Raw genomic sequence first — 22,116 nt, 5'->3', positions numbered from 1 at the left:
GGGTGTTATCACTAATAGCAGAGATGTGAAATAAGCGTACACAAAAAGAAATCAAAAATCAGTGAAAAGGTTTGCTATTACTTCTGTGAACAGAAGCATTTCACAATAGCTAAGGTTGATTCTTATTCTCTAACGTGAAAAAAATAATCAAGTGTGGTAGGATTTCTAAACAAAATTTGACTTTCACTCACATAAACCATGAACATTTCTCTCCATGCTTCCAACATAATTAAGAAAGTTTACAATCCAACATCAACATGTTATGGCATTTCTCAAACACATGAGCATTCATATTCTAAGGGTTATATGCTGCAGATGTGGTCTAAACTTTACAAGTTACTGTATACAAAATAAAAATTATTGGAAACACCAGTATATTTCTTATTTTTGTGCTAAACGGAACAACAGACACTTCAAAGGAACAAATAAAGGCTCCAGCTGCCATGAAGTTTTGTTGCTTTTTTTAAAGTCTGCTCACATCATGAGATCATGAGATGTGAGCGCTGTCAACCATCTCAATGAAGGAGGATAATTAACTGTAAGCAATGAAAGTAGGGAAAAATACGCATTTTTTATTTTAAAAAGCGATGTTGATACAAACATGCATCTACTGTTTGCAGAACAGTTCTGTAAGTTCCATACCTGCTGGAAGGAGGAAGTCGAAAGGGAGCTCACATGGCTAATCAAATCTGAGAAAGGCAGGCCATACAAAGAAACAGACTAGGGAAAGAACAGTCACAGAAACGGTGAACGAACGAGGGAAAAGGGTACAGGCCATCGTCCTCAGACGGATCGAGCAGACATGCTTGTGAACGTACAAAGAGACTGGAGATATTTGCTGAGGGTATGTCTGTGTGGAACAGTGGAAGAAAGAAAAATTCACACAGAATGCAACAGGAGGCCAAAGGAACAGCTGTTCATAGCAAGACTTGAAGCAATAAAGAACTAAGAAAGATGAATGGTTTTGTCAATTGTAGCTTCAAAAAAAAGAGAAGTATCTATAAAACCAAGGAAACCATGGCAGAGTGCTGAAAGCACTGGGATAAAAGGTGCAAGATTTTTAACAGGTTTATGGAGCAAGTGCCAAAACTTTATTTATTACAGACAACATATAGGTGTTAACAGCAAACACCATTCCAAAGCTATCTGCCTCAAACAGGACGCTTTCCATCTTTAGCAGATGATACAATACAGAATCATTCCCAAACCGGAAAAGAAAAATCAATCCCATGCTGGAAAAGCATCCAGCACGTCCCCTTTTAGAGGGGAACAGTATCTAAAGCTAGTTCTGAAAAGATTAGACATAGGACTGTCTATTAGTCCTCTGAGAATAAGAACTTCAAAACCCAATTTACAACACCTATAAAAGGAAAGACGTGAAACAATATGACCCAACAGCACGTGTCTTCAAGACTTAGTTACTTCGTTGTGAGCTGCAAAAAGGCAGCTCCTTCCCCTTAGGACTCACAGTTCTGGTGGTCTGTTGGGCCAGCCTTCTTAAAATAAGTAAGGGAATCTAACCTTTTCTTTCCAAGGATTCTGGGCCCAGCAACATCCAAGTCGTGACTAAGCATCTCTAGGTACTAGATTATCAATTATCCCTGAATCATGCTCATTGACTGCACTGCACTTTCTGTGGAATAATTCATCTTAGCCAAGGAGAAAAAAAATGAAAGTACAAAGGATTCACCACCAAGCGATATTTTATTTCCGTTCAGAAAGAACTAGTCTCCACTACAGCGATCACACCAACAGACTCCAGAACCCTTCGAAACGTAGGGCACCTGACTAGCATGAAATTTTTATTAAAATCTTCCACCTGAGTATGAATGCATCCTCAAACCATTCCCTATGTTTTGTGTGGAATATGATCCCTCTAGATGTATCTCAGAATGCACTCTGGATCAAGTCCCACAGGTAATACAAGCAGAGAAAAGACTGGTTTATTGCTCTCAGTAGGGCTTAGGTGACAACTAGACACCAGTTTCGTACTGCCAAGATCAAGATGCTGCTGGGTACACTCAACAGTGAAACTAAGGGCTAAGGGACTTGAATTTACAAGGAGGATATGAAAACCTGAAGCGGCAATTAGATGCCTACTTGTGCCACTTAGTTCCTTCATGACTAACAGCCTCGTATTCCTTCCCTCCATATCTTCATATCAAGAGAGAAGCGTATTTTTCCAAAATATTTACATATTCTGATGAAAATCTCCAGAACAATTCCATGCCAAAGAAATTATCACAAGTTACCAGTAAACCATGAGATTAAATAAAAGAATTGTTTTGCTTTTGATTTGTTATCATTTTAAAACATTTCTCAAGAGGCTGCTTAAAGAAACTTTTAAAATTAAAAAAATAAAATCATCTCGCAATTAAATCCACACTTGACATCATCATACACATCTTGTTACGCTGGGTCAACCAATCCATTTTTATAATCAAACTCCCCATCTGCACGACAGGCATAAAACTCACAAGACAACATTTATATAAATCATTCGATAACAGAGTAATACTCAAGACATTATGATAAAATAAAAAAATTGTACCTAAAATTCAAGTAATTCAGGCTAGAGGAAAATTGCTGATTTAGATTGAACATTACTGCATGAGGGGTTTCCTTAAAAAGACTTTTTAGTTTAAAACAAAAGGTGCTGCCTTTATCTTAAGCGTGATGCTCCATCTAGACAGGTAGTACAGGTGAGGACAAATAAATCTGTGTGCCCCATTTGTCCCCTTAGATAATTTATCCATGTCCTCTTGGTTAGATTAAGAAGAGACAAAAAAATTCCCATGTTTAAACTTCTGGAAGTTAAAAGGCAAACATAACACACAACTTTGAGACAACCTGTGTGTTGTAACTCGGACAGACTAAATCACGATGAACGAATAAGTTCCCATGAACATATGCTCAAATGACATTTTCACCCAAACTACAACCAGAAATGTCGGTATGTTACGGACAAAAGGGGTACGGGACCCCCATGATGTCAGAATTGAATATAACCCAAAAAACGTTACAGAAGTTTTCAATTCTCCCAAGTTTCTTTAATAACAATGGCCACTAAAGAATGCACAATGTCATTTTTATCATCATGTATTTTGTGTGATTGTGTAAACACGTTCACATAATTTGATAAAAGCCTCATTAAAAGTTCTCTTACACAACATATTTATGTCTTCCATTTCCTTCTGAGCAAATAATGTATCTTTAAAAATGTACGACTGATTTTTGAAAGTCCTAAATAATTTAGTTCCAGGAAGCAATATATGGATCTAGGACTTTGACTACCACAATGCAAACCCACAGGACGCTTATTTACCATATTTACAGACTTGTTTCATACATATTTTTTTTTAAAAAACTATTTTCAGATTAAGATATTATCACATGTATTTTGAAAATAAGCTTTGAAGAGGTCTTTTTCTTAGAAACACTCAGAGATGTTGGAACTGTATCATTTGGGTATCAACCTGCCCCACCACACCAACATCACAGTGTGAAATTCTACCTGTTCCTTCATTGCTAACATAAATATTGGATGTCGCACAATAACTAGGCCCAATTTTTAAAGTACTAGGAACATTTAAGTGATGGTAGACTTGCAGAAACCGATCCGTGACTGTTTCGCATGTGCTGACAACAAGTCAATCATAGTAGGCCCAAACGCACTGTGTCCAAATCTTATTTTTCAGTGAACAGGGTAAACCCACAAATTATACCCTATTAATATGCTGATTAATAGAAGCCAACCCAAGCCACAGCAATACCACACAGTACTAATAAAAATATGAAGTACTCTGCATACACGTTCAAGGCTCAGTGATGGCTTTATTCAGTACCAGCACAAGGGCTTGGAAACAAACATGGAATGCCATCAAGCAGTTCCAGTAAGAACATTTGATAATTAAACGCATGTAGCAATTCAGCACGTATACATTTGGTCAAGCAACGCTCTCTTTAATATCAGCAGGCCAGTGTCCCCTGCCATGGCATTAAGAGCAGGAATCCATGACAGCATTTTATCACGAACGTATATTTAACGAGACCCCTCCCCCGCCTTAAACGCCGTGCACTATCAGTGCAGCTCTCCTGGAAACCTAGAGAGCGAGAAAGACTTTCCTTAAGTAGCGACAAAAGCTGAGGATTTAGCAATTAATGCCCCATCCGCAGCCCTGATCCTCGCTCCAGCGCCAAGGAGAAGGCGGCCCAGGGCTCCCCTCGCCTCCTCTCACACACCGGCAGCGCGAGGGCCTCCCCTTCCCACAATAGGGGGAAGGCCCAAGGCCTCCTCGGACGCCGGGGCCCTCTCTCGTCTTCCCTCTCTCCGTCTTCATCAGGCCTCGAGTTGCCCCAGCCCTGGGGCGGCGGCGGCCCCCGGCTCCTCTCCTCCCCCGCCCCCCGCCCCCCGAGGCCCGGCTCCCTTTCCCCAGACACCGAGAGGGACCCGACGAGGCCTCCACCCCTGCCCCACTCTTCCTCCTCCTCTCCTTCCTGCCCCAGGGCCTCCGCTTTCCCTCAGAGCGAGGAGGAGGAGGAGGAGCCGCCACCGCCGCCGCCTCCTCCTCCTCCCGTCCCAGGCCCCACTCCCTCCCCTGAGGCCCAGCCCGACCCAGCCGCGAGCACCCGGTACCTTGTAGAAGGCCCCGTTGGAGCCCCGCACCTCCACCACCAGCTCCTCCATGTTGTGCCGCGGCGGCTCGGTGCGGGAGACCCAGGCCCGGCACCTCCTCCCTTCCCTTTCTCTCTCTCGGCGCAGGAGGGGGAAAAGGAGGAGGAGGAGGGGGGGGGGGGGGGTGTGCCGGGGCGGGGGAGGGGAAGGGGAATCTCGGTTCACGCCGAGCCCGAGGGGGTGGGGCCGCGCCGCGGTGAGGGGGGGGTGAGGGGGGGCGCTGCGGGGACGCTCCGCGCCGCCGCTCCTCGGCCTCGGCCGCCCGGAAATGAAAGCGAAACGGTCACCGCCGGGCGGCGCGCGCGGTGGGGGCGCGGGGCGCCCGTTTCGAATGTAAACGCTAAGTCCGCGTCACGTGACGGGCCGCGGCGGGGCGGGGGGGGGGGCGGGGCGGGGAGCTGGCCCCGGCCAGCACGCGCCGCTCGCCCACCGCCTAACGGCCGGGTCGCGCGCGCGCAGCCGCAGCCGCAGCGGCAAGGGGAGGCCGAAGCCGGCAGCTGGGACTGAGAACCTGGCGCGGGCCTGAGTGACTGCTGCGCTGGCCAATCAGATCGCGTGCTGCGCGGCGCGTTCTGACCAGAGGGAGGCGGGGCACGCGGCCTGCTCCGCCAGGCCCTTGCGACGGGAAGGGGGGGCGGGGGCGGGTGTCCGTGTCTCTGCACCGGCCCTGCGCGGGGGGGAACGGAGGGGAAGCGCTGGGCCCCCCTGGGTGAAGGAACGGGGCCGGGTGACGGCTCGTGGGAGCGATGATCCTGCCGAGGCCCCGGGGGAGGCGACGGGAATGATGGGCCCGAGAGGGCGTGGGGGCTGCTGGGATGGGGGGGAGCAGGCGGAGGCCTGGGGCGGCGGGGCCTTCGGGGAGCCTGGGAGACCTGGCTGCCACGGCGGGGGGGAAGGAGGGTCAGTGGTCTCTGCCTCCCTGGCTGTGGTCCCAAGCGAAGAATAAAACGTGCGTCGTTGTGGCAGTTTTTAACGAGTTGTGCTCCAGCGGGTGCTCGCTGCTGTGGTTATGCTCAAGGCCTGCACGCCTCGGGAAGGGTGTAACGCAAGACGGACAGAGCTGCCGGCCTGGAAGGCTGATGCGCTGGTCCCTCTGCCTCTCCATGAGAGTGCTGACCTTTGTTCAGCGGACTAACAAGTTCACCGTGTAACACACTGTTATTTTAGCTGCGTTTAAGCACTCGCAGAGATCTCAGCTCCTAAACTTCTCTGACAGGAAAGTGCAACACTGTGCATACAGTTCACTATAGAACCTGGTGGTGAATATTTTAAAGAGTTGCTGTATCCAGGATGGGGCATTTACAATTGAAAGTGTACTGGCAGGAAACCTGCTTGTTCAGCCTTTTGTTAGACCTGCACGAACATTAATGTGACTTTTCTGTCTTTTTTTCCTACTAACTACAAAGACTGAGAAGAAAAAAAATTGTTCTACTGTTATGCCCCCTCCCCCCCCCCCCCCCCCCCCAAGAAAAAAAAAAGAAAATCACAATCACAGCCTATTACCATGTCTGTGATTTCTCTGGGTAAGTGTGTGATGCTCTCCTTATGCAAGTCATGGGGTGAAATTCTGCACCTACTGAGGAATTTTCAAAACTGTTGAAATCAGTAAGCCTATGATTTCATCTTTTCCCTTGTTTTTTACATTACTATATTTCAAACCTTGCAAATTGGTGTTTCTCAGTATGCTGCATTTTACCTTTAAGCTATGAAGGGGTGTACGGTATTCCATGTTAGCTACCAAAACTTTCCTTTCTATTTATTTCTTTAATGTGTGATAGATTGGGAGTTGGCTGTAGCAATCCCTGTATACTATGTGTTCACCTGGTTATTGTAATGTTTATTGTATGCATTCACAGTATTGAAGTAAATTTGATAGCATGATTCTATGCAATGTACCTTGAAGGGAAGGTGTTTGATTCTCTTTTCATCAGTTTTGGATACCTTTTCAGCAAATTCTTGAGTACAATGAAGGGTCAAATTCAATCTAATGGTTCAGTTTGACAACCTGGTGTGCTCATTAAACAGGCAGTCACAGGACTGGCTTGCTTGGGGGTGGCAGAGTGTCCAAGAGGAAGGAGGAAAAATTTAAAGTCGAGGAGCAATAACACAAGAATTGTGTATGAATAAAAACACAGAGATTAGATCTTACAGTCTCTCCATAAAGAAATTTAAGTAAAATAGACCTCTTGTGACTTGTTCATGTTAGAAATACTTTTCTAAAAAGCTAGAAACTGTATAAGTGGTTCGGCTCAAAATGTCAACAATCTGCAGGAGAGATGATGCCCAGTTCTAAAACAAAGTTAGCTGAAAGGGTTTTTTTGCATTCATTGTTTGTCATAATTGCTTTCTGGTTAATAAAATAGGTTGCTGTCACACAGGCAGATTATCTCTAAGCAGAAAGAATATAAAGGTGTCTAATTTAGCTCTGACTTCCAGTGATGATCTCACCACTTTCCCTAAGCTAAGAGCTGCTGTACTGTATAATCTTCCCTAATGCTTAACTTAAATTTTCATTGCCATTGCTTAAATTCAACATTTTTGATTTTTCTCTTGACTACTGGATGTTCTAATTCATCTGCTTAATGAGAGAATTTACATATTTCCAGAGCGCACTCTCTAGTTTTTCTGCTGATTGACTCTTAACCTTTCCTCTTATTTTCCAAATTACTTACTATTTTTGTTATTTTACTTTGAACTATCTTCAGACTGAACTGTCCCTCCCTTCTGAAATGTATTCACAAATTAAGTAACTAGACCTTGTATAGGCTTAAACTAGATCCTTTCAAACGTGTCTGTATTTCTGTCTACGTTTAGCCTGTGCCTGGGGCTAAACTATAACAGTTGCTCTATCACCCAGCCAGGGAGGGGACTCAGGAAAAAGAAGAGCAGACCCGTGGGTAGAAGTGCAACAGATTTAGTGAAACGCCACCAATACCAGCAGAGCTATACTTAGCCAAATGACTCATCACGATTGACCAGAGAGCAGTCCTCAGGAGAGACCAGAGGAGGAGCAGGAGGAACCTCCCTCAGCAAACCTCCCCCCCTTTATAATGACCATGACATTATGGTCGGGGCTACCCCTGTAGCTCGCTCAGGTTGGCTGCCCTGGCTGACTCAAAACTGCTGATGGCCTGCCTAGGAGCTGGCCTGGGGTTCTGTCCCAGCTAAACCAGGACAATTTCAAACACAGTGACACTATAAAAACACATCTCAGCAATTTCATTAAAGTCTTAATATTAAAGCTAAAATGTTGTTTCATTCAAATGTTAGACCACTTCTTCTACATAATCCTAGTGTTCAGTTACACTATGCAGTGGCTATGGGATTATCACTCAATCAAGATTCCCCACCTCTCTACTCCTACAAATTCTTTCATATTCCCCCAACAATCTCAACTAACCTGTTCCAAGTCTTGGATTTGATCCTACAGATGCTTAGTGCTTCTATTTCTTACTCAGATCTACACTACTCGGTGTTTGCAGACTGATTGGCTAACTGGAAGGTATTTCAGGCACTCTGCATTTGGAATACCTCTTTTCATCCTCAAAATAATTAAAAAAAAAGCCCATACAACTTTGACTTTTATTCACTAATGGATTTATTGAAATGCTTTCTTAGATATTTGTAGAGAATGTAAGAAAAAGGTCTCCTCCCGTCTCATCCTCCTTAGGAAAGTTGAAGGACAGAAAGCGAAGGTAAATGGCACTCCTCGGGGCATACCAGAGTCCTGTACCAGTTTAGATCATCGGTACCAATTTAGCTAATACTGTTTCTCTAGGATTTGTATCTTGGGTGTTCCAGTTCCTTGTCTATTGATCTTCACCAAGAAATGCTATCTTTGATTCAGTACATTGAAGGACTTCAGCATTTAAAAGACATCAACGCCAGCCTTTCAGAACAATAGCAACAACCGGAGCTCTCCCCAACATCATGAATGGATCTGAGAAAGACCCTGCATGGAGACACTGGGGTAAGAGTGACAGGAATAACTGAGTGTTTTTCCCACCTTATGCTATTTACCTTAAGGCTTGGTGAGAGACTACAAGTAAGAGTTACTCACAAAACATTCTTAAAAGATGGTAATCTGATTAACTATCAAAGTCTCTTAGTGGAATTTTATATAATTCTCCTTATTTACACACCCATTTTGGGCTTCAGCTTAGTCTTGCTGACGCTCATACAGATTTTGATTCAAACTTTCAAATTTTTATATGCTGGTTTTCCTTGTGCATCACTGCAGACACGACCCTCTCCTGGATGACTTCTTTTCCCCTACGCTGTGGTTTTCAGTGTGCCATACAGGTGATATTTAGACTTCTGTATTTCCATTTAAGCCTGATAGTCACAATATACATATCTTATTTCTGACACTGTATTTGATACTGAAGAAAAAAGACTTTGCATTCTTCTGAGATGCATAGGATTTTGAGTTATATCGATGAGACCAAACAGTTCAGACTGTGGTCTTGTCAGTTTATAGCTGTAGCCCAAAGCTGCAGAGGGCAGGAGACTATCGCCCTAGTTTGAAGGTGGTCAGATGCTCTTTTCTTGTTGGTTTGCAATGTAGTCTCAATTAAGTGCCTTTCAGTAGTCTAACAGAAATGATGATGTAACAATAACCAGGTCTGCGATTGGAAGAAGCAATTACAATCGATAGAAACATAAAGATGAAAAACTTCTAAGATGAGGTTGCTTTATGATTAATCAATAGTAGCTGAAGGTTGAATATAACCAAAGTGTTGCAGTTTTATTAGCTCGTCCTTGACTAAAGTGATAGCCAGAAGTGACATATATCCAAATCAGGATGTGGAACAGCAGGTATTCCCAGAACTGTGAAGTGAAGCTGAGCTAAACCAGGAAGATTTGCAAGTGTTACTCTGTGTGTACAAGAAATCAGATTATGCTATGCCTGTTCATTCAGTTCTTTGAATAGTTAATGTGAACATTATCTGGGAGTCCCAATAAAATACTCTAAAAGGTAGTGTTCACGTGAAGAGGCAATGAAAGTGTAATCATTACAAAAATGCAAAACCAAATACTGTAAAATTATTACCCCCCCAAATCCTTCATTACATGTATTAGACTGCTGGGTAATCTTCTTTGATCTTGTAAAAATATGTTAGTGAGAAGAGCCAAGTAATCTCTATCGATTTTCTATCATAATTACTTAAGATGATCTTCTATTAAACTTGACTGTTCCCTTGTTTCTTTTATAAGTCATTACTCGGCATTCTCCTGCTCCAAATGTATAATTTTCTGTAAAGTAAGTATGGAATAGATAGGCATCCAAGGTTGATGTTGTCACAAATTCTACTTTAGTGCAGATACACGTTTCCACCAGCGGTTTTCAGTTTCTGCAGTATACTGTATCTTCCTGACCTGAATATGGAAGGAAGCCTGAGGGCTTTAAGTCTGCTTTGCTCCGGCAGTACAGAAGCTTCCCAGAGAAGAGGCAAAGAAGTAAACACTGGAATATAAACTTCAGAAGGTTATTAAACTTTGTAACTTACAAAAATATAATCTTCTAAAAATATGTATTTTTAAAATACTGCCTACTACTAACTATCAAGTTCTAGCTCAGTTTGGTCATCCAAAAAACAACTGTCGTTGTCATTCAACTCACTTGTATAATAATTGTCTTGGTGGGTAATATTTTTTATTTGCCCCTTGTTATGTTGTTTGTTGGAACAATGGGTCTCATTTAAAAGTGACAGTAATGTCTGCATTCTTTCAGAACGTATCGGTATATCCTGTTGTTGGTCTCTCAGTAACACATTTCCTTTTTTCTTTCTGAAAAATATCAGTAGTGAATTTGAAAACGTACCATGTAGCATTTTGCTGCTTAATTATTCAGTTTCATCCCCCACTCATGAGTTTCTATCCATTTCTCTTCTAAACCCACAAATACATTTATTAGTATGTTAAGCTTGCATGTTACTTCATCTGCAGAAGTGTATTGGTATTGTAAATAGTCCATGTTAAGAGCCAACACTCGCATATATGTGTGTAAAACTGCACGTTAGTTTATTCACCTGATTTTTTTTATTAATCATTAACCAAATCGCATTTGAGATGAAAGTGAAAATATTCCCTGGATTATGTGAGTCTTGAAAATGAATGAATTAAACCAGAAAAAAAATTACAGAAAACTTGGAATAGAACTGGTTAGAATGCAATGCAAGAGAAATGTCCTGTTCTTTTCATGTGGTCGGGCAGCATTCATAACCATAAACATACAGATGCTCCCCTATGATATGCATGCTGGGTGGCTGTGTGAGAATACTGTATGGTAATGCATACAGTGGTCCTCATCTCAGTTAAGTGAGTTCTAGTGTGAACATATAGAACTTAAATAATAGTTTATATCTCTGGAAGCTATAAACCTTAACATTCTATGATCTTCATGAGTGTAAGCATTATTGTTGCCATTTAGAAAAGAAAAGATTGGTGCGTTAGGAGTTAGCTCACCAGGGGTGTCTTTAGTTCACAGAATTCAGAATCATATTCAAAAGTTACTGGCATCAAAATGGCTGTGATTCACTTGTCCATCTTGAGAGTGAGGCAAGTTCAGCCCTATGTTTCAGTGGCCATAAGCAGACCCTTAGATGACAATGCAGATGAAGACAGCTGCACTGTAGACATCTACACCCAGCTAGATGAATTCCACACATGAGCCTTTACAGCATTTTGAACCAGCTCCTGTGTATTTTGTTAAAGGGCAGTATGCATCAGCACCACTGTCAGAGATGGAACTCAGGAGCTTAGAGGGTCTATATTTCTAGTCAACCTAGAATATAAAGTTATTTCTACAGTAGATTGGCATTTCTAGAATATTTCATATCTAATTGTGTAACACAGAATGCACCCATGGTAAATCAACTGAGCGATCAGCAGGTAGTGATTTTAGCAGTGCGTTCCTTTCGTGGTGTGTACGAGCAGGATGCTTCGGTACTGAAGCTAGTACAGAGATTGACGCAGGTTGATTACTGCCTCTTTTGAACATACTGCAGTTTTCACTGAGGTTACTTGAAAAATATCACATGACTTTTCCCAATCCGTACCAGAATTCCCAGTGATGTCGAGCAGCAATGGGTCTGTATTTCAAAGGCTATATATGCTAGTACATTTATATGGCCTTAACATTATTTGTATTGACCCTGACGGGGAGTGCTATGGAAGTGCTATATAAAATGTCATAATCCTGACAGACGGTGATATTTAACTTCCTATTACAAGCATATATAACTTAAAAGATTTGTATTTTTCTACTAAATTGTTAGAGAAAACAATGCTGTAATCTTATACTGTGGCAACAGGTGAATAGAGTGGAAAAAATAAAGAGCGAAGGAAGCAATCAGCCTGTAATAATAGTCTTTTAGTCCTGCTTTCTGTTTTGGTTTGGTGGTGTTTTTTTTTTTCAGCTAACATAGCTGACATTTTTGTCTCAATAGCTAACATTTTATCCTTTACTAGTTTGAAAAATAGTCTTTGACATACTATTTATATGTTTATACCCTGGAAATACCTGGCATAAGCTATACTTTTACTTTTTTTCTCTGTGGGTTTCAAAAATCACTTAATATTAACTTGCATTTTCTATAGCATCACAAACTGCAGAAAATAATGTTTGAAGTCAGATCAGTTTGAAGATTGCCTGACCACCACGGAGATTTTAAGTGTGATAATTAAGTCTTACCACAAGAGGACCCCCAAAGACAGTTTGTCTTGTAATGTGGAAAAAGAGATGATACAAATTTGTCTTCAGAATACTGATGTGTGCCATATATTTAGTTATGCTTTAAGGTAGCTTATACATTTCACTGTAATTTTGAAAGAAAACATAATATTAGCTTCCTAAATACTGACTACAGACTATGTTAGGACTAAAAATGTTTCATATAAACCAGGAACCATATTTGAACCAAATTAAACACAAAGAACATATCATGCCTTTTTAAATAATTTTTGTTAGTAGTAAATTTAAACACATATGAAGAATTATTTTTTATTATTGCTAAATGTGTTTTAATTTTGAGAACTGTCTTGTTTACCGTGATCTAAATTGTTCTTCCATTACTTCCATCCACTCAGGAGACTATGAAGCACGTATGCAGTACATGCATTGAATCCTGCAGTTCTCTTATGAGCCCTTTAACTAGACTATCCTTATTCTACTTTAATGGTCCTGTTCCTTTCAGCTTAGAGTTCTTTTTCATTTTCACAGACTTTCAAGGAAAATCGTAGGTACTGAAATTGGAGAGTGAGGTTGTGCCCTCTTGGATTATAATGAAAAGTCAACTAAATGTTCTTATTCTACAGGAGGGACTTCGGTGCTGTACTCTTTACTCTTTAAAAAGCTCCACTTCAATAATGTATTGCTGAACCAAATCAAATGAGATTTTCAGCAAAACCATCGTGATACTAAATGGAAGGCTGCTAAAGGAACATCCCCTCTAATTTAACCTCAAAAAAAAAAAATGAAAAATGAGAGTATCAAACAAGGGAATGGAAATGTATTCAAAACTTTTATACTACCTTTTAGTGGCAAGTTAGAAAAGTAAATCTTTACAAAACAATAGAAAAATTAAGGTATAACTTTAGGAAGGTAGTCTACTTAGTGTTCAGAAAATTTTAAATCAGGACATTTAGGTAAGTACATAGATGTGTAAAAATTATCTTCAGTAACCTATTAGAATGGTCTAAGGCTCTAGGCCTGGGTTCAACACAAGCAGCACTTAGGTATTCTTAAAATCAGTATGAACTAGTTTTACTCAAGTGTCATAGAGAACATTTTCCTCAAATCTCTTAATCTGGGTATGAAAATATTCATGACATTTCTTTGAGCTTAGACTTGAAGAAGCTTGAGTTTAGATAAATCATTACTCCACTAATCAGTCTGCTTTGGTTCACAATGATGCATCTGGATAGATTATCCAGTATTAATCAGTACTTCCTCAATAGCAAAGCTCCTGAAAGACTAACATAAATCTCATGCAGATCTATCATTGTGTTAGTAGGAAGCCAGGTTCTTGTACGTGTAAATATCAGTAAAGGATTTGACTCCATTGACTGATCTTTTCTCTTCCACTACGGAAAATACCAGAGCGCAAGCAGAAGCATTGCTGGACCTAATTTAATGTAATTAAAATTATTTCCTTTATAAATTATGGTACTGTACCTGAAGGGAATTCAGCCCTAAATTTATGTGGTATATTAAACAATAAGAAAATATAATTAACTTCACTGCTAATTTGTTCCTGTATTTAAATATTCTACTGTGGGCAAAAGCCTGCAAGTGTGTGTTCTGTTTTTGAAAGTACAATTTGAAAGGCTTTTGCATCAAAACTTGTGTGACAGGGATTCAACAACTTGGACACAACATGGTGTCTGTTCCCCCACCCACCCTCCAACCTAAAAAAAAAAAAAAAAAAAAAAAAAAAATATCACGAGACCAAATAGATGTTTTTGCAGTCTTTTACCTTGTGATTACCGTATGTTTTAGCAAAACTCATTTGTCTCCCCTCTTTATACATCTGCTTTGTTAACATTATTGTTAAAACATCTAGTCCTGTACTAAGTTAGATTAGCAGTTCACACCTCTGTAAAAGATTTGGCAGAACTCCAGCGTTTTGATGTCAGACATGATTATTGATTGCATTTTAAGGTGTCATTCACTCAATGCATCATTTTTCCTTTTGTACATGTAACATTTTTCATAAGAGATGTAAAAAAAGAAGTGTAAATTTATTTTACAGAGTGCTCTCTCAATCTCTTGGAACAACAGACATTGCTGAATCTGGGAGTTGGTGGAAGAGATGTTTCAACTGTGGAGGGAAAGTTACAGATTTCAGTGAGTGAAAGACGTGGTTATTCTTGCAGAGATGTTGTGCCTCTGCACCAGTTGCAGGTGGCTGTTTTTCTGTTGCTTGCATGAGAGTGTAGGCTACTTGGCATCACCTAGTCTGCATGCAAAATGACAGCTCGGGTTGGTGACATGCAAAAAGCCATCACTAGGAATCTCAAGTTATTTTCTCACTCTGTATCACAAACTAAACCACACCACAAATACTGAGGTCCTGTGGTAAGATTAATTTTGGTGAAGTGCTCTGCTGAACAGAAGTACCCAGGAGCTTTGCTGCTGGTTTCAGTGAGGTCAAGATTCCTTCAAACATGCCTTCCAACCTAAATTATTCTATGATTCTGTAATGGTGCAGTAATTCTGCATTTCAAGCATGTTCGGATATTCATGCTATTTGATGGAACAAGAAGTGATGTCCATGTGGCCAGTTTTCATTAAATATTAAATTGCCACATCTGTGGTTAAAAATAAAATTTAGGATACAATATTTTTCTTCTTCATTGACTCTTTTGGTGCCTTGCTAAAGCTCACCTGCTACAGAGTGCACTGCAGCAGATCTCTGAGTTGGAAACTCTGTACCACAGAAAGGTTGTAATGTGGACACAGGTTCTGCCACACAGGTATTGCCAAAAGGTAGCTGGTGAACATGGAGGGGTAAAATAACAGAAGACACAGTTAACCAACAGCTGAGAAAAAGCATTTCTGAATAGAAGGAAAATGTCTCTGAAATGACTGTCTAACATTTCCCAGGAAGAGACAAGCATTATTAGTCAGGGTCACAAGAGACCAATTGCTCTTATATGACATTATGGTGACAGGCATCTTAAACCCTGAAGGAATTTGTCTTAATGAAGTAGTGTGGCAGTTCCATGTAAGGCCGCTTCCAAATGGTATTTGTTGTTCTACCAATTCATGTGAATGGAAATATTTCTACAGTAAACTGTAAAGGCTGTCAATGGCTTTAGTCACAACTAAAAGGCACAAACTAAAATTTTCTTCTCATGAAAGAGAAGAAAATAAAGCTAGTCAAAGCTTTAGACCCATTGGAAACTCATTATGCTTTTTACAGCAGCCCAAGGAAGAACAGCAGGACTGTGGTTACTTCAGGAGAGGATAAGAAACAATATTGCTTATCAGGTAATTTCTCAACTATTTGTTATTGATTGGACAAAGAATAAATAAATGTCAGCCTCTGGGCTAAAGCATTAGGGAAGATGACTCTACTATCAAAATGATAAGAGTTTTCTAGAGAAGACGGGAAGAAAAATTAAGAACTCGCTTTGGATGGTGCAGCTGAGAGGAGGATGAAAGGCCAAGGAGGAGATGTCACTGTAGCAGATGAAAACGTGATCCTGGATATGAAGAGAATTACTGGTGAGCAAGCGGCTTTATGAGCCGACATTATGTCGATGGTGAAGCTGCATGAACTCAAAAAGCCAAGATACACACTGAAAAGAGCAATGGCACAAAGCCTGTTTCCACCTTCTCCCAGCCCTCTGTCGTGCAACAGCATGGGGGACGGCAGGAGGAAAACCCACTGAATGTGATCCTGATGGAGAACAGGAAGGGGTGGGCAGGCTATGTGGCACAGCATCTTTCTCCTTTATCTCTGAGATCTATTATAATAGGCCAGCAATCTTAATTAAGCACTCCAGTAAGACGAATATCAAGTAAGAATGAATCCTATTAAAATCAAGAACAGTTTTGTTTGTTACCTGAATAGGACCAGGGTAGACCCAACAATGATTTGATGGAACAAATCTGTGCATGAAACAGGTCTGTCGGATCTCAGCAATGCTTGGATATATAGTAATTAGCTATTGCTGATGTGTTCACTTGATTTGGTTTTAGCTTTGACAGCTTCCCAACATGAAAAACGGTGATTAAAATAAGTCATTCTGAGATACTAATGAGAAAAAGGTGATCAAGAGGCTGCATATGCCCCTGTAGATAACAAAATGGGACATCAGAACAGAGCACGAATTCTCTGAGGAGAAAAGTGAGGATCTACATTCAAATAAAAAATATTTAGAGCATTGGGAAGACAAATAAGGATCTACAACTAAGGTATCTGTTTTCAAGTCTGTTTTCAGTCTAAATTAAGTAAGCAATGAGAGGAGTAACGTCCTTCCTGGTCCATCCACCGGCAAGAGACATTTCCCAGCTCTCTCAGAACCTGAAGCACATGCTGCACAAGCCATTCCAGGCTCTCAACAATTAAAGATCTTATTTGGTTTCCACAGACATGAAGGCAAATTTCCCAATGATTTCTATGGGAAGTAGAAAGACTCTCAGAAAACAGGTAGGAAAAAACCTACCACATAAAAGAACAGAATATAGCATGTTAGGGTTTTCTGGGGATTTTTTTTGTTAGGATCTGAATCTATACAGATAGAAGAAAATCATTATGGTGTTCTTCAATAGCTATTGTTAGTGAGATATATGTTAATAAAAATCTGAGCTCCCTGAAAACATTCCTCTACTTGATCTATGTCAAATTAATCACCATTAATATTTTATCCAAGCTGAGTAAATACAGCAGTGTGGCTGTCAAAATGTGAAGCCTTTGTACCTAATCAGTATTGTTGGTGTCTTGAAAAATGAGTGATTATCAGACAACAGTCTTAATGAAAGAATAATAGGTACTCATTTTTAACTCTCCAGTTACTATCAAATGGTTTTCTGGGAAATTTGTGTTTTATTACAGTTGTTTGCTATCTCCTAGGACTGCTTCCTTGACCAGCTGTTCTTGTGCAAAGCTAGAAGAAAATCTTTTTCAGCTAGAAAACAGGATTAAATTTTCTTTTTGGTTAGTATCATAAACCAGAACACCTTACATTAGTTCCCTTTTTCCCTTATCACACCATAATTTCAGATGCACCATCATGCAAAAACATTGGTTTTCCTATCTTGGTGTGAAAACTTGTCATTAACAAGGGAATATTCAATTTATTTTTCCTTTTTTTTTTCCCTAAAATGTGGCATGAACCATCTAATCTTCCACTCATATGAGACAGAGTAATTATAACTTCTTTAGAAGCAATGCTGAAGGTATTTTGTCCCCTTTGATAAGCTAGGAGTGATTGACGCTTGGAGGTTTGGGGATTTTTTAAGAAGTTGGATTAATTTATGGATTTTTGGTCACTTTCCACTTTGATAATAGAGGCTAAACACAGGAAGCTTTTATCCATGTTAGGACTAAGAAATGTAAAACAGAATTTTTCTTTTTATTAGAGTTTGGCTCCTGAACCAGAGGCTATGATAATAACAATAAGTGAGATGATTTTATAAGCATTATCTGTAGGAAATGTAATAAAGTAGCTACAAGAGGAAATGTGTTTGGAATTATCTTATTGAAAATATTATTCAATATGTTAAGAGATTAGAAACAATAACATCTTGTTTCCTGTGGTAAAAATGTGCTAATAAGAATGGTTATATTAATAGCATTGCTGCAGTCAGCCTGCATTGTTGGGTTTAACATACACTGAAAAAGCCCAACTTTTTTAGACTACTTGTGTTTAGATTTTACCATTTAAAAATAATCAAGATTCCTTCCTTTTTATCCTAAGTTTGCATTGCAGGTACTTTTGAGTGCCATGAAGTTTGAGATTTCGCTTCTCAGACTGCATCCATATCTGAGATTCTTTTTTTTTAAGGGCAGCATTGCTTGATCGATTTGATGCTACCTGACAGCTTGAGTCTGCTGTCATTCCTGTGAAGTACACAGGATACTTGGTTGGAAAAGAATTATATGGTGGTGGTCCTTTGCTGTGCTGGTAACTTCAAAATCTGTTGTATCGCCCCAGATACCAGCTTGGTTTCTGAGTGCATGGCTGAGGTAGCGACCTCATGATAAAACAACAAGGCCTGCTTGGTAGGGAGAATGTAAGAGTCAAAGAAATAAAATAATCAGAAGAATCAAATTAATGGAAATAATCAGTGCTGGACTGAGTCTAGAATACCTGCAAGAATATGAAATTTGTCAAGTTTAAATTCTGACTTCCCTTGATCTTTTTGTCAGGTTCTTGATTTCTGCTGCTTTCTTTAGTCTACCATTCCATTTTTACTTTTCCATTAAAGAAATCTATTTCAGACTTCTTTGAACTTCGCCTGCAACAGTATTGCCTTTATTTTCTCTTTTGTTCTTTCAGTTGTCTAGCAACCAGCTTCTCAGGGACTCTTGCTGCAGTTTCCTCTTAACTGTATTTGCTGCATTACTGTATTGGATAGAGCCTAGAGTGAGAGCTCACTTGGTTGGCATGGTACAGTTACAGCAGTAGGTTTGTACTTGGTCCAAACCATTGACACTATGAGTAGGCAAAATGGTTTTAGAGAAATGGTATAAGGCATAAGCAATGTAAGCTACACGATTTCGACATTTATCAAATTTATGCCATAACTTGGAAAGGAGTTCTGAGTCTGAGTAAGAATGTTAAATTAAATAGAAAGTGGAAAAAAAAGGAGCTGCTAAAGGAGGCAGATAATAGGAAACGTATTCATCACTTTTCACGGTTGTAGTACAACATAAAGTCTTTCGTAAAGCAAGGCAAGGCATGCCTCAAGAGACCTTGAGGCTCAGTATGGTACTTACGGAAATCATTGAGTAGAAGCAGAGTATTTCATCAGAAAATACAAGTGAAAAACAACAAATACTACAAACCACCTTAATACTTTCCAAATAGTTGTCAGCATTCACTAAGAGAGTATTCAGTGTTTTTCGAACAGAAGGACATAGGTAGACAGAGTCATTGGTAAGCTAATGTCTGTGTCTTGAATTTGTCACCATTACTGAAGCCAGGCTTGAGGCACATGGAGTCAAAGTTTCAAGGTGCTCTCAATGCCTCAGGCTCCGATTTCAGCTATTTACTGGTGATATCTCAAAGATTACAGTACAGGCATGTTAATTTGAGCAGTCCAAGACTGAAGAAGCCCCTTTTGAGCATAATAGAGAATTTCTCACAGGCAACTCAAGAAATATACCGGAAAGTGAGGGCTAGAACTCATCTACTGTTATTGTTACTGTTTCACCATGTAGCTGTAAGACCTTTCCCCCGCGTAGCAGAGATGCAGGACTTCATGTTAGTATGGAATCAAATTAGAGCGATATGAAAACTAAGAACTCCTCAGCTCATATGTGGTAGGTACCAAACTGCATGCACTGTAAGCATGCTAGCCCCTATGCCAAAATAAACCGAGTTTTCTTAAACTATAACTGAAGCTGCTTCTAGTTAAAACATACAGGCTGTCATCAAGTACTGAAGGTTGCAGGTAGTAGAGTAATACAACATAGATGGCAGCAAGAGTGACAGCAGAACTGATCTTGTTGCTAAATAGTGCTATAGATTTGAAGCCAATGAGTGGCATAACAAATTAAGAAGTCTGTTAGATATTCTGTTCATGAAGACCCAAATTTAAAAATAACTAGTCAGAGCATCAGCTTGTTTCTTGGGCTGAGTGACATGTTTTGAAATTTTCTCTGTACACAGAGAAGGAAAAAGCTGACTAAAGAGTTCCTATTGACCTATAATGCAGAGATGTTTCAGGCACTAAACGGCTTGCTTATCTGCAAATCCAAAATATCTTCTACTGCATGAAATGTTGAGCATGTCTTAGAAGGCAGAACGTAGCAATGTATTCAGAAGTATAAAGTTAAATAGGTCTTACTGATTGACTGCTACACCATGTACAATAAATGTGCAGCTCTGTTTTCCAAGGTGGTTGGGGCGTTGTGGGCTTCAGGGTGATCCAAGCTAAGGACATTTATCCAGCCTTTATGTCCATGGTTTTATGCACACAAACTGCATATCATCCTGAATTTCCTGCTGGGTTTTAGTCCTCTCCAAGGAAAGAGAGCTGAAGCTGTTAATTTTAAACTGTGCGCTGCTTCTTACTGATTAATCACTGGAGGACTAGGTGATCATTGAAAAGAGCTTCTACCTAATTCCCTTCCTAATACCAGCAGGCTTTGGTATTCAGACACCCCTAGAATTGAGAAAGACTCTTTAGTTTAATAGCATCAATCCTTATATTCATTACAACAGTTATTTACATGAATTGTAATCTTCTCCTAACATGACTACGCACATAGATGTCTGAAGAGAGCACCCAAAATCACTGCACTGTTTCCTATTTTATTGCACACTTCTCTCTACTCTGCTTCCAAAGCCACTATTATTCACAGCAGATTGATTTTTATATAAACACGTGCCAGAAGCAACCAGCAGTTCCCTTGTATGCTCTTCATGCTTCCCCCACACCTCCCCCCCCAGCAATTTTGACATCTATCAGTTCAAAATTGCGCCTCATGGGGGTGCTGTCCCACCTAAAATAAATTGTGTTGCATTACACTCTGAAAGGCCGCTATAGTTCAGAATAATATAGTGACACATATTTGAAGACATTTCCTTTTCTTCCGCCCCCCCTTTCAGCATACTCCGTTCCTTTATTTCCCACAGGATCCTAAGAGCAACTCTACAACTGCGTTTCTCTTCTGCCAAAGAAATCTTCAACTAAAAAATAGGTGTTTCCTTCCGGAATAAAGTAGCACCTTTCTATGTGTAGGTGAAAAACTTCCTCAGGTGAATGAAAAAAAAATGCATACTTCAAGAAAAAGTCTTTTTCAAATCATACCAGGATAGTTTTACCAATTTCAGAGCAGTTACTGAAGATTTACACCTGTTTGTGTCATTATCTTCTTGCTTCAAAAGATAGAAAGCCAAAAGCTAGCTTCAATGGTACCATTTAGGACATTATTTGAAGTATTTTCCTATCTTTTTCCAAGTAACCTACAGTTGTCTTCTGTTCTTGTGATAATTCATAAGCAGTAAGTAACAATTCTTACGACAGTTTACATCCTCAAAGCACCAAAAAGAATCTAAGAATATCTGTGTAACTTACAGGTTTTCCTCCAATTGTTAAGGAAAAGATGCAAGTATGCTATAGACCTCACACCTGTGAGTAGATACATTAATGACAATATTTATCCTTTTTTATGTATGTGACAGTCGTGAGTGGACTCATGCTTAAAGCTGAAGAGCTCTATCGAATTTGGAACTATATTTTTGCTTCAAGCCAGCAAAGGCTTGGTCTATTCTATCCTCCTAGTTTTCTTAAAATCTTATCATTTGAGGCTGAACTTTCAATGCCCGGGGTGCATTCATTGGAAGTCTCAAAGAAATAGTTTAGATGCTTTGGAACAACAAAATAGAAAGCAAGTTTTGTGGTTAGAGGGAAACAAGGTTGTATAAGGCTTTCTACAACTGTCACTCATTTCTTTGTTTGCTGCGAACCTCAGGCTGACTGAGGAAAAAAAGTTCCAGGGTTGATATGTAGTTAAGAATTGCTTTTTGAAGTTAGGAAGAGAAAACTATGCTTCATTCAAAGCATGATCAGTAGCACTTTCTAAGATTTTAAACAGAAAATAATATCCTGCTGCTTCTATCATGTCACAAGGGCTTCCTTTACATTCTCCCTCAGCAGCCTGAGAAAGAAAAGCTGCTGGTTTCGGGCTTCTACTGTGACAACAAGTAAATATCTAACTCAGCAACAGAGCAAAGTCCTGAAGAAATTCCTCAACTTC

At 40.1% G+C, this 22,116-nt stretch overlaps 1 protein-coding gene across 5 annotated transcripts in view; it reads right to left on the bottom strand.

Annotated features, from left to right (window-relative positions):
* Nucleotides 1-4,721, bottom strand: part of FMR1 (fragile X messenger ribonucleoprotein 1) — a 34,599-nt gene extending 29,878 nt beyond the window's left edge. For all 5 annotated transcript variants that reach the window (XM_086470428.1, XM_086470430.1, XM_086470429.1 and 2 more), the window contains exon 1: nucleotides 4,637-4,721. In XM_086470428.1, the coding sequence (XP_086326554.1) occupies nucleotides 4,637-4,687 (51 nt within the window). In that variant the 5' untranslated portion in view covers nucleotides 4,688-4,721. The remainder of the gene's footprint in view (nucleotides 1-4,636) is intronic.
* Nucleotides 4,722-22,116: the final 17,395 nt, after the last annotated feature.

This window comes from Leptosomus discolor, chromosome 9 (genome assembly GCF_034619465.1).
Source record: "Leptosomus discolor isolate bLepDis1 chromosome 9, bLepDis1.hap2, whole genome shotgun sequence".
Taxonomy (NCBI): Eukaryota; Metazoa; Chordata; class Aves; order Leptosomiformes; family Leptosomidae; genus Leptosomus; species Leptosomus discolor.
This window is presented reverse-complemented; position numbering and strand designations above follow the sequence as displayed.